Source organism: Branchiostoma floridae, chromosome 12 (genome assembly GCF_000003815.2).
Source record: "Branchiostoma floridae strain S238N-H82 chromosome 12, Bfl_VNyyK, whole genome shotgun sequence".
NCBI lineage: Eukaryota > Metazoa > Chordata > Leptocardii > Amphioxiformes > Branchiostomatidae > Branchiostoma > Branchiostoma floridae.
In genome coordinates, this window is record NC_049990.1 from 18,116,688 (window position 1) to 18,130,019 (window position 13,332).

The 13,332-nt window shown below is 41.3% G+C and overlaps 1 protein-coding gene across 1 annotated transcript in view; it reads left to right on the top strand.

The window, feature by feature from the left end:
• Window positions 1-1,838: 1,838 nt before the first annotated feature.
• Window positions 1,839-13,332, top strand: part of LOC118427097 (E3 ubiquitin-protein ligase TRIP12-like) — a 30,446-nt gene continuing 18,952 nt past the window's right edge. Inside the window, 14 exon segments of the mRNA XM_035836733.1 lie at window positions 1,839-2,000; window positions 2,753-3,896; window positions 4,424-4,843; window positions 5,391-5,513; window positions 7,090-7,180; window positions 7,682-7,839; window positions 8,220-8,373; window positions 9,071-9,272; window positions 9,685-9,841; window positions 10,612-10,765; window positions 11,055-11,280; window positions 11,763-11,881; window positions 12,284-12,416; window positions 13,163-13,328. Of these exon segments, the coding sequence (XP_035692626.1) occupies window positions 1,981-2,000; window positions 2,753-3,896; window positions 4,424-4,843; window positions 5,391-5,513; window positions 7,090-7,180; window positions 7,682-7,839; window positions 8,220-8,373; window positions 9,071-9,272; window positions 9,685-9,841; window positions 10,612-10,765; window positions 11,055-11,280; window positions 11,763-11,881; window positions 12,284-12,416; window positions 13,163-13,328 (3,267 nt within the window). The 5' untranslated portion in view covers window positions 1,839-1,980.

Genomic DNA, 13,332 nt, shown 5'->3' on the forward strand with positions numbered 1-13,332 from the left:
CTTGTCCTGTCGAGCAAGTACATAGAAATGTTACTTGAACAAACTAACTTTTCACTTGCCATTTAATTGACATTTGTCTAAGTATTGTCAATTCCATTAATGGAATTCTTTTAATGTTGGCTCTATTTTCTGTGTTGACCGATGCTTGATGCTATGACTGTGAAAGGTAACAGGTATATCAGCATTTCACTCAATGGAAAAATCTTACTTGCCCGATCGGACAAGTGGGGTAGGACATGCACTTGCCCAATCAGCACTTTCACTTGCCCGGGACTAGTAGACCCTGCATACGGTCCAGTAGTTACCTGCATTAAATTTTGTTTTATGCAGCTACATTCATGTGTGGGTTCATGTGACATAATTGCAAGGTGTTTGGCGCAGAACCGAGGTCCTGGGTTGGGTTTTTGTCATGCTACCAATCTTCTGCACTCGGGAAAGGCACTTTGCACAACTTTCGTCACTCCACCCAGGTGTAAAAATGGGTACCTGACTTCGGTCACATATTGTTATAATGCATATTTCTATTACTTTGTTTGGCACCACTGCACTAGTACAGTGTTATCATCAATTTGGCAAGGTCCTGGCTGCTATTGTTAGGCCTTGTCTGCATTGCTGAGGTGGCCATGAATCATGGCCAGAAAGGTGATTATCAGTAATTGCACAGTGGAATGACCTTTCCCATGGGTTTGTCTCCTAAGGGACCACAAGCTTCTATCACTATGGCTGTAAGGTCTGGAAAGTATAGCCTCTACCAGGCTCCACAGGTCGCCGGAAAAATAGTAAAAACTGGCCAAATAAAAACATATTTGCCAGAGGAGTACAGTTTGCGACCTGAGGAGCAAGGCTAGCCAATACTCCTAGGCCAATTACCTCTACTAGGCTTTTATTCCTATCTTGGCCAACGTCCCCTTATTTGGCCAGTCTGGTAGAGATATGGAAAGTAGTGCAATGCACACTGTGTCATCAAGACATGTCATTTTCGTTTTGGCAACACCACTGGGATGTAAGCATTTTTCATTTTGGCGACACGTCTGGGGTGTAGACATGTTTCTTTTTGGCAATATATCAGGGACAAAGGCATTTTAAATTTCGCACCCTTACAGTTGGAGCCCAAACTTGTCTAGTTGCATGCTAGGCGTGACTATGATCACACCAAGTCAAACAACAGCACACATGTTCATTCTTACTGTGTGTTGTGACAGCATGCTAGAGCAATCTGAAGTGTCAGGGCCTGCAGTCTGTGAGACTAAACTGTGGGCAGTATAGACTTCATACAATCTGCAATAATCTGTTAAGGTTACTTCATTACCGAACATGTTTATGTGCATAGTCATTACAGCACCATTGTAATTAGCATGTACTGTCATTTTGTATTATGGTGATTGTAACTTTTACCTGGGGCTTAAAAGTGGACATATTAAATCCTTCCCTCCTGTTTACATAAATTTATCGAGATTTAATACTGTGTAACTATAAAAGTTTGCAAATGCAAGCAAGTACATTATGTTTACCTTCACCTTGTTTAACCTAACTAATTACTGCAGCAGCTGTGATTATTCTTACGCAAATACATTGGTATATATGGTGACCAGCCTCTCCATCTGTCCTGCCACTTGCTACCTATGTAATATAACACCACAAGGTGACAACCATCTGGTCCAGGTCACTGACAAAGTTGCTTGGAGAAGAATAAGAAATGGAGTAATAACAATACAAAGATCTACCTTCATTGAAGGTAAACCTAACAAAAGTGCTTAGTAAAAATGACTATTGGTCATGTGGTGTAAAATCGTACTAGTATTTTAATTCACGTCTATTTGCCAAATCGAGAAAACTTGAAGTTTTTTTATTGGTTTTCTCCACTGCAGGTCTGAAGTCGAGCCTAACTCAGATTTGACCAGTGGAAAAACCTCTGGGCGAGGCTCCCACAGAAGAGGCAAGAGCCAGGAAAGAAAGAGGCAAGTTGGTTTGTATTCAGGAATGGAGGAGGAATGTCCAAGGTGTGTAGAGGCAGTTCACGATTCTCCCACGTCCACATCGTTGCTGTTATTGATGACGTTTGCAGGCATCCACTATTGATGTCAACTAACTCTCTCCTTCTACTGACCAGAAATGTCAACTGAGCTGCAAATATAAGAATTTTCATCAGTGGATTGATGCAGCAAGGATCCTTCTGTTTACATTGTTCACTAGATGGCGACTGCACTCTGATCTTGCTTTGATCTAAATTTAATTTGTGGAAGGTGTGGTTTCATGATTGAAATATTATACAAAATGTAATGATATGACTGAAAAGACAATAAAACACACAAAGCAGAAAAAATATTTGCTTTTAGTTCTTTAAACGCTCTGTCAAATTGTAGATCACACTGTTCACAGTGAGGTCGCTACACTAGTAGAATTAATGTAACTGTTAGTTTTGGTATCATTGTTCATGACAAGTACTAATCAATGTGGTGTTTTAATCAAGTTGTCAGTCGATTCTTGTGTAGCTTTCTTTCTTAATGCATGCAAACTTTTTACCTTCATCCTCTCTCTTGTAAATTTAGAGGGAAATTCTGTAAATTTGAGCTCTTTGCTGTAAAGCAAATACCAGTAAAAACAGTAACATTCTCTTTGCTCTCTAAGATTTGCTGTTCTAGACAAAATAAATACTGGGCTGACTTTTCATACATAGTGAGTTACTGTGGATTGAAAAATACAGTCGTGAGTAGTTGCAGGGTTTGACAATAAGTTTTCGTCCTACCCACAGAAGCGCACGACATTCGCCTTCGCCTGATCGGTCGTCTTCCCAGCCCGCCAAGCGGAAAGCTACACACCGACCAGCGACAAAAGAGCCAGCCAAGAAGCTGGTAAAGACTGAGGTACAGACGAACTCCATTCTTCCCAAGAGAGGAGCAGGAAGACTTCGCAAGGACTCTGCTTCTTCTACTGTCAGCAGTAGGAGTTTCACAAGCACCAGTACCAGCGAGAGTTCCCTCCGACAGGGAAGCAGTAATAAAGAGAGAAGACCGAGCACTTCGTCTTCCGCAAGCAGTGAAACTTCGTTGGTCCCAGGAACAAACAAGAGAGTTAGAAAACTCAGCGGAGGTACATCTGCGAAAAAGAAGAAGGAAATCACCCATATTTCTGGCCAATCCTCTAGAGGTTATGGTCTTAGGTCCCATCCTGACGTAAAATCAGGATCCAAGCCTAAGACATTATCAAGTAAGCTAAACTCTGAGAAGTTTTCAAAAGAAGAAGGAGCCAGTGGTACAAGTTCTTCTAGTGCATTGCCATTGTTGTCAGGACTGCCACCTACGGGAAAGTCCAAGTCGAGAAAGTTCTCGGATTCCAAGAACCACAGTAAGAATTTGGGGAAGAACTCCTCCCGACAATCTTCAAGCAAAACAAAAGAATCATCAAAAAGCAAAGTGGGGAAGGCAACATCTAAAAGTAGTTCCTCCGCGACTGGGGGAGAAAGCTCTGCGAAGTCCGGGAGGCCTGACAAGGGATCGGACAACCGAGACTCTCGTAAGAGAGAAGAACTCTTCAATTCCAGAACTTCCGGTGGGGGGAGGAGAAGGGACTCCGACGAAGGGAGTCCAAACTTTAACAATCTCAATCCCACAGTTAGTTTATCCAGATCCAGACTAAGATCAGGAGGAAAAGAAGGAGAGCCCGACCACCCTGGTCCTTCAGGGTTAGCGGAGCCTAAGTCAGACAAGGGGAAAGGTAAAGGGAAGGGGAAGCGTCGTGACAAGATCCCGCCCGAGCCCGAGAGCTTGCGGCGGAGCGCGAGAAACAGAACAACGGGATCCTGTGCAAGCAGCAGTAGAAGGGGCTCGGGGCCGAGCAAGCGCAGTACAGCGGGGGCAGGATTGGAGGAAAACATGAATAACCCAAATGCAACTCAGGTGAGTCTCATAACCTCTATCATGTAGTTATTCTAGCTTATACATGTATGTGGTAGAAGTAAACAAAACTTTTGCATTGGATTGGATCTTAATTATACAACTGGTAGACATATTAGTCTGAATTTTGTTTGTATCTATTTTGGCTCCATAAAATTAAAGTCACAATTATAGTGTTGGTTAAACATTAAAAGGCATTTATCTTAGAAGTGTGTTCTCAGTTGAGTAACCAACATGTACAAGAATTAAAATTTTTTAGGCTAAAACTGCATGCAGTGATACTGAATCCTTAGGTTGCTTGAAACTACTTCAGGTGCAAGAAGTATTACATTTGTACTTAAGTCAGGGAATTTTCTTGATTCTTAATGACATTGGCTGAACATCTTAGTACTTTGTTTCTGTCCAAACTAAGAGGCAGTGTTTTGGTAAGTTTACTATTATATGGCCTATGGTTGCAAAGTATTTTCTGAATAAAGTTCTCCATTGAGCTTTTTGAAATTGAGAATAATAACAGCATTTTTGCCATACAGGATGGGACAGCCAACAACACTGGTACAGCCAGGGCGTCAGAAGAAGCAACACAAGGAGCTATCGGAGGAGCAGGAGCGGGAGCCGTGGGGGGCGCCAGCGCCCTGGCCACCTCCGGAGGGGAGAGCGAATCGGATGACTCGGAGATGGGACGTCTCCAAGCCCTACTAGAAGCCCGCGGTCTGCCCCCGCACTTGTTCGGAGCCCTGGGCCCCAGGATGCACCAGCTCCTCCACCGCACCATGGGAGGGGGAGCCTCCAGCAAGGCACACACACTCCTGCAGGGACTGCAGAGTGCTGATGAGAGTCAACAGCTGCAGGCTGTGATCGAGATGTGCCAGCTGCTGGTGATGGGGAATGAGGAGACTCTGGGAGGATTCCCTGTCAAGTCTGTGGTGCCAGCCCTGATAACCCTGCTCCAGGTAAGGGGGAACTAAAACTAGGCTTAGGACTCTGTGAAAGATGTTGTCTTCTGATTACGGCCTGACAAAATTATTGTCACAGTAGGTAGGAATGCTCAAGAAACTCAGTTTAACAATGGAAAACTGAAATGCATCAGGATGCTGGTATTTTTAACATCATTACTTAAGCTAATTATACAGATATGCATTGTACAAGTTACTACAACTACAAGTACAATTTTCTGTTTCTACAGAAATGAGGAGAACATGTTGGAAAACAATTCTACAACATTTTCATCACTCAGATTTCAGATAGAAAATTTTATGTCCCTTGCCAGCGCTAGCGGTCAACAACAAAAAAACGCTTTTGCTAGGGTTGGTTGGGTCATAGGAGACTTGCATTTTTTTTCTTAGGCCATAGGGATTGTATTATACCTGCTAATGTCAAGAACATCTCGTTCAAATGAAGTAACAACTAGTGGTAACTTTGTAGCATTGAAGCTGAAATAGGAATTATTCTTGAGATCATAGATAGATAGTTAGTAGAATTTTTTCTGAACTGTTTCAGATGGAGCACAACTTTGACATGATGAACCATGCCTGCCGGGCCTTGACATATATGATGGAGGCCCTGCCGAGGTCATCCACTGTGGTGCTGGAGGCAGTGCCTGTATTCTTGGAAAAGCTACAGGTTAGCAAAATTAGGCTAAGGTGCAATGTTGTGCTCTAGAGACAACCCACCTACAATTTTCAGGCCAGCCTGAATCTTTCTCAACAAACCTTTTTACCTCATCCATGAAAAAAATGGAGGTATTATATCTGGTGTTTCTGTATTTGTGTTTCTTGATATATGTGGATGGTATTACCTGAGAACTTCTGGATGGACTGTAATGGTATTTGTTATGTGGGTAGGGGTTGGAAAGATGAAGGTTGATTTTGGGCCCCCTAGTGTGTAACGTTGGTACTGCAGTAGAACTTTTAAGTTTTTTTGTATCTTTTGTGCTGGACATGCTGTGGCTTTTTTAGTGGGCATAGCTTTGATGTAAGGAAAAAGTGGTGTAGGTTTCGGTCCCCTATCAGCTTGCTCTGGAACTGCAGGGGCATATTTGTTGTTCAAGCGTCTTGCCTTTTTATAGTAAACTAGAGTTCGGCGACCTCATACCTCCGTGAAAATTTAGAGCTTTCGTAAATTTCATGCAATTGACTAACACATTAACATAATTTATGCATGGTGTTGTTCATCATTGACTAACGTACACATATCACAATTATAAAATTCCCATCATCAATCATAAAGCGGTTTTGAATTTTTACATAAATTATGCAAATAAGTTCCTCATTACTATATTTGGTATCTGCTTATATTCCACCCATCATAATTAACGTGTTACATTTATTGAAGTCCAGTTATTGGAAACAATTGAATTATACAATTTCCTCATTAATTATGCAAATTAAGCTCTCATTTGCATAACATGTATATCATTATGAACATCTTTGCCTAAGGTACCCGCATGCCTAATATGATGCCAATCCGTCAATCCTTTCTGCAGTTATCCTTTTGGAATGTCTTGACAAAAAAAAAGCTGCAGCTTCAAAATTGAATGTTAGAGGGCTGAAACTTGCCCCACTTTGTCATGACACTGAAAGCTATCTACCAAAAGACCATAGCATATCTGGAACAAGAGATACATTGAAAAAACTGCTATGGTAGAATATCGTCATTAATTATGCAAATGTGCTCCTATTTTGCATAATTGGTATTTCATCTTGTACAACATTGTCTAAGGTACCTACACACCAAAAATCATGAAAATCCGTTGTTCCCTTCTTGAGTTATCCTCTTCAGAAGTTTTTGACAAAAATGCCCCTGCTATCCCAAAACTAGACGCTAGGGGGCTCAAACTTATGTCATTTCTTCCTGAGCACAAGAGCTATCTAATACTTAAAAATTGTGACCATAGCATGTTCAGAACACCGAGATAGCAAAACCGGAAGTTGCGCTGCAGTACCAAGGGGAGCCGATAGGGGGCCCAAAATCTAATCATTTTCAGCTTTCATCACACACTACCAACACACCAAGTATGAAACCAATCCGCCCAACCGTTCTTGAGTTATCTTGTTTACACACACACAAACACACACACACACACAAATGCGGGATAAAATATAACCTCCATGACATTTCATGGAGGTAATCACATGGCACCTACATCTCAACTGTACAACTAAAAACTTCTAAACTCAAACCCTTACTACTTCCACAGGTGATCCAGTGCATGGATGTGGCAGAGCAGTCCCTGACAGCGCTGGAGATGCTCTCCAGGAGACACAGTAAGGCCATTCTACAAGCAGGAGGTAAGTTGGCAACTTTTTGTTTTTTCTTTTTCATTAAGAAAATGTACACCAGTCAATGCTGGAAATACCCACTTGTGGCTTGCATGTGCAGCCACATTATGCTTGGTGCAACTTAATTTTAAACCCAGATGACGTAGTGTGCAATCTGACATTTTGCAGTTGCAACACCACTTTTCCCCTCCCACATGTAAATTTGTACTTTTTTCTTGATAAGATAAGACGTCAGTAATTACATCTACTTGCAAGAAAAGATCATGGATATTATTAACTGATTAAATAGTTAATTTGAAGGAAGTAATAACTTAGAAGGGAGCAACCTGAAATATTGATGGCACAACCTGGTTTTTGCCTGGGCAACCTTGCTGAATAAGTATTTTGAGCACTGCATCAGTGCATCTTTATTTTATATGATACAATTACCTGTGTATTGAAATGTATAATAAATGCTGAGTTTGGTGGAAATCTGTTGTAACTTTATGTACTGTATTTGTATTTATTCAGGCCTTGCAGCTTGCCTCCTGTATCTGGAGTTCTTCTCCATCAATGCCCAGCGTACTGCCCTGGCCATTGCTGCCAACTGTTGTCAGACCATCACTCCAGAGGAGTTCCACATGGTGCAGGGGTCCCTGCCCCTCCTGTCATCAAGGCTTCAACATCAGGTACATTTTATTCAGCCATCATACATCATACCCACCCTGAATGACTTACATTTCAGAATACATGCCTAGTACAGTAGTTAGCAGCCAAACCTCTGGAACTAGAAGCTTTGTGTTTGATTCCGGCAGTGTTGGTCACCCGGATGCTACGGAAAAGGGTAGCAGTCTGTAAGACGGAACGTTAAGCCATGATCCACATTATGTTGTGCTTATCAAAAACAGCTAGGGAAATTTCCCCTGGTACAATGAACTAACCAATGGCACATAGCGTCTGTCTTCTCTGTCACAACCAGTGAAAGAATAGCGCTTCAGTGAGCTTGGCAAAGACAGTGAAGAACATTAGAAACATCTTTGTGATTTTGTTTGTTTCGTTTCCGCCATAGGACAAGAAGTCAGTGGAGAGTGTCTGCCTTGCGTTTGCCCGACTTGTGGACAACTTCCAACATGATGCCAAACTGCTGAAGGAGCTGACAGGCCATGGGTTACTCACCAACATACAACAACTCCTAGTGGTGTCTCCTCCGATCATCAGCACAGGTTTGTCACTGTTCCTTGTCATCTTTTTGACAAATGGAGAATATGCATTTTTGAGAAGATTCGCCTGTTCAACAGCAAGGTAAAGCATTGATGTTGTGTTGGCATAACGGTTAGGTTGTTTGGCCCAGGACGCATAGGTCCTTGGTTAGAAAAATTATCCTGACATGCCACTGAGGTTGTGCCCTAATAGGAAAAACACTTTTCCTTGCTTTACTCAGGTGAAAATTAGTACTTTGCTACAGTTAGGTAGATAAGATAGGATGTTAAATGGAGCTCCTGTGTTTAAGGAGAGCCACACTCGAGCACATAAAAGCACAAAAAAGACTCGAAGAGTTTTGGACCATCCCGTTGTGAGTGAATCAAAGAAATCTTTCCGGATATGCAGCTTGTAATCTCACTGTAAACCTAGTGTGTTATGCCTTGAGGCAGCTGAGTTGGTATGCATTACAAACAAACAACATCCTGAAGCATAAACTACTTTCAGGCCTTGCAATTTTCATCATCACGGTCGGCTTGCCCGGACCAGGTCTCCTCTTTCTCTCCAGACTGCTCTGTCCCCCAAAGCGTTCTAAGTTTAAATTAACTTTTTTTCTATGTCATTTTTATACAGTAACCTTGAGTAGATGATGTGTAAAGAATTTTTTCCCCATCTATTCCTGGCTTGTTTTAATATCTCTATGTTCCTGTGATGTTCCAGGCACGTTTATCATGGTTATCCGTATGCTGTCCCTGATGTGTGCCTCCTGTCCTGAGCTGGCCGTGCAGCTTCTGAAGCAGAATATCACGGACACGCTCAGATACCTGCTCGTCGGCCCGTCAGAGCCCCAGGCCAGTAACGAAGAGTTTGAACTACTCCCGAGAACGCCACAAGAGCTGTATGAGATCACATCCCTAATAGCGTAAGTACTGCTTACTTGTGAATGCTGATAATGTAATTTGTTGTCATTGATACCTTTTGTGGTTTGACTTATGGCTTGAGGAGCAAACTATACCAAATCCATTGATACCTCTGAAAATGGAGGTATAGTTTTCAGCCTCTTTACTTGTCTCATGTTTGTTACCTTTGGCCAGGGTCCAAATTTGTTTCTGGGCTTAGTTGTTACCAGAGACTGGCAGGATGCAAAGGCCGAGCTGGCCTGTGTCCAGACAGGAAGTGAACATTTGCACAGGGCAAAGTTTGGAACCAAGGCATGGCATATACCTTTGGGTAGTGCATGTGAAACGGTAAATTCTGTGAAGAACTCACCAAATAGCTAGCTATGTTGCCAAGGTATGAGATCTTCAATGTCTTTTCTGCTATCTGCACCACAGAGAGCTGATGCCAAAGCTGCCGTCTGATGGCATTTTCTCGGTGGACGCCATGCTGAGAAAGAACAACAACACCAGTACAGACGAGGCCATCTGGCAGTGGCGGGACGACCGCGGTGTGTGGCACCCCTACACACGCATCGACAACAGAATCGTAGAGGTGAGAAATTGTTATATTTTAAATCAAGAAATACGTTGTATTTGCTGTGGGTTTATGTTCATGGTTTTATTTATTTATTTATTTATTTATTTGAACTTCACCATATGTGTTTACAAAATGGTAGGGAGGCAAAAACAGGTACTTTGTAACCTTTACTAGTTGCCTCCCGTGCAACTAAATTATACAATAATAGAAAAATAATCATAATGATAACAAATAATAACAATTGTACAATCAAATAATAATGATTGTGTCAACGACAAGAAAAGCAAATATACAATAATAACAAATATAAAGAAATAAATCAGAGAAATAATGGTAAGATGAAATATGAAATATCTAGAAAGGTGTACAACTGGGACACTGACAGTGGGTGACCCAAGTACATACGTCGTTGGAGTTAAATCTGTCGTTGGTAAGAGAGAGATAGTGAACTAGGATTGCTTTCTTAAAGGTATTAATTTATGTTCACAATCATTGGACACAATCATGGTGTTTGGCATCTACAGTGTATACACACAATAGAATCATAGAGGTAGGACATTGTTATACTGTAAATCAAGAAATAGTTGCTACAGTTTTTTTTAAGTTCATGGGTTCCATAGTGACCTCTCACAGTTGTTTCATGTAATGTGGTCTGTCACAGCAGTTGAAAATAGAACTAGTCAGTATTGGCTGAGGAAGATATCAGAAGAGCTATTGAAAAATAGCAAGAATTGTATTCTGGAATTGTTGATATTCTAAATGATTTTGTTGACATGTTAACGCAGGCTGCACACCAGTGTGGTGAAGACGAGATTAGCTTGTCTACCATGGGAAGAACCTACACCATCGACTTCAACTCCATGCAGCAGATTAATGAGGACACAGGCACAGCCAGGCCTGTACAGAGGAGACCAAACCAGGGAGGGACCAACTCTTCAGGTAGTGTCGAAAACATATTGTTTATGACTGGTGTGTTCTTTTGCTTTCTTCCTCCTAGCAGAATGGGTTTACAGAAAAGGCTGGACTGTGTACCAGGCCTGTCTACAAATGTACCTAGGCTGTCTACCTGGGCTGGCTATCACGTCAGGCTTCTCAGATACCCCCATTGATAGCCCCAATTTCAGTTATGCCACACTGACATCGCAATTTTTTTATTATAAGTAGTAGAAAATATAAGCTAATATGAGGTGCTTCAAATGATTTACAGTATTGATGTTTGTTTGTCCAGTGTCCCCAGATGAAGTGAAAGAAGATGCCCGTGCTGCTGTGTTGAAGGAAGACAAAGAGTTGGCCTCCGCGTTCATCCGTAGTCTGTTCGGGGTGCTGTATGAAGTGTACAGCTCCTCTGCAGGACCGTCCATTAAACACAAGTCCCTCCGAGCCATACAGAGGGTGGTGTACTATGCTGATGCTGAGCTCCTCAAGGAAGTCCTGAAGTCTTATGCTGTATCAAGGTACATTTTACACAATGTATAGTAGCACAATCTACAACCTTTTATAACGTATCACTGGTCAGGGCTCAAAATATATACATCTGTAACTTGCAATTTTCAAATCTTTTCTAGTTCACTACTAAAATAGGCAACTTGAAAATTAGCAAGATAAGAAAATCCATCTAGGTATTTTGAATTACAATTTAACTTCATAACTGCATTTTATCTAAAGCTTGTATTTTAGTACTAGCAAGATACGTCATTATGGCTTGGAAAGTTGGGTATTTGCAGAATGTATTCCCAGATTGCTTGTAGATTTTCTGCAATTTGAAATGTCACAGACAAATATTCATTGTCACCACAGTATTTCAAGCCCTGATGGACTTTTGTTCCTCTTTTGAATTGTCTCATCACCAAATAACTGAAAATGAGAGAAAAGATTATTCATTGCTGAAGCTGAAGGGAGTCAACTGATGAAAACTCCATCCATGTTTCTATTACAGCCATATTGCGGGGATGCTGTCGTCCCAGGACCTGAAGGTAGTGGTGGGGGCTCTTCAGATGGCAGAGATCCTCATGCAGAAACTTCCTGATATATTCAGTGTCTTCTTCAGGAGAGAAGGTGCGTCCATTCTTAATATTAACTACCTCCACGAATAAGGATGTACTGTTTCTGGCAGTGTGTCTGGATATTTGTGGTTCAGTATAACTTAAGAATAGCTAGATGGATTGTGATGATATTTGGTATGTGGGTAGGTCTTGCAAAAGCTAAAGCAAGTGTTTGCCTCCTGTCAGCTATTCCTGATGGCAGAACTTGTTTTTTTATAACCCATGACTTGATATGGTCTTGATTTTTGGTCAGCAAATAGCTTTTTATGTAAGGAAGAAGTGGTGTGAGTTTGAGCTTGCTCTGACTTTAGACATGACTGTTGTTGCAGTTTGCTCTGTTTTAGGCAAAGGTAGTGTTTTGTTTTTGGGAAAGAGATGGAAATAATATCTGTAATGTTACCTTGGTGCTATGCAGGTGTGATGCACCAGGTGAAGAAGTTGACTAAGATAGACACGTCAGTTACCCCAGCGAGCTCCCCAATGAAGGAGTCTGCACCAGGGCCTTCCCAAGAACATGAACCAGAGGATATCTATGCTCCACCCAAAGGGTAAGTACAAAATGTTTCGCAGGTCTTTTCAGTACAGCCTTTTAATGTAAGGGACATCTTTTCAGTACAGCCTTTTAATGTTTAAGCTACATCTTTTCAATATAGCCTTTTCACAATCTGGTTTGTCATAAAAGAATTGAAAATAACTGTGACATTCTATTAATTATTCAAAAGAGAAAAAGAGGTAAAGTTAGCAATTGTTAAAAAGTCAAGATTGAATATGATGCATGTATAAGTGCAGGGCTCGAAATTCGTTTTTGGGATTAGGTGCTTGATAGATTGGGTGCACCAAAAAAATTTTGGGTGCACCACTTAAATCTAAGTAATAACCTAATAATAAATTTTAGTTACAAACTATCAAATTCTTAAACAAGTATCATGGCAGACATTTTTATTATCTTTCTAACACTTAGTGTCAAGAATCTGATGCATGCTAATGTACTTTGATACCTTTACATACATAAACCTAAGAAAATATTTGGGTGCACCCTGTGCACCCACTGAAACAAATTGGGTGCACAGCTCAAATTTTGGGTGCACCTGGGTGCACATGCACCCAGTATTTTGAGCCCTGAAGTGTAAAAACGTATTGGTTTTGACTGTTCTGCCAGTTCATTCTATAACATTGATGTCACATGAAATTTCTGAAAGTAATCTCTGTATTTTATCCAGTTGTAGAGATTGCATTGTCTTTAGATATTGTATTACTTGCATGTTTAACACATATCTGTTTTGATATTGAACAGGAGACTAAGTGATGCCATGAAGAGAAAGTCAGGTCCCATCCCTAAGACAAGAAGCGCCAGAAGAAGATATTCTCCTTTCTGCGAGGAGCCTTCCAGCCCAGTGGCTGAAGCTCTGGATGTCTTCACACGATCGTCAGGAGCCAAAGGGTTCGGGAAAGGCACTGGAGCAA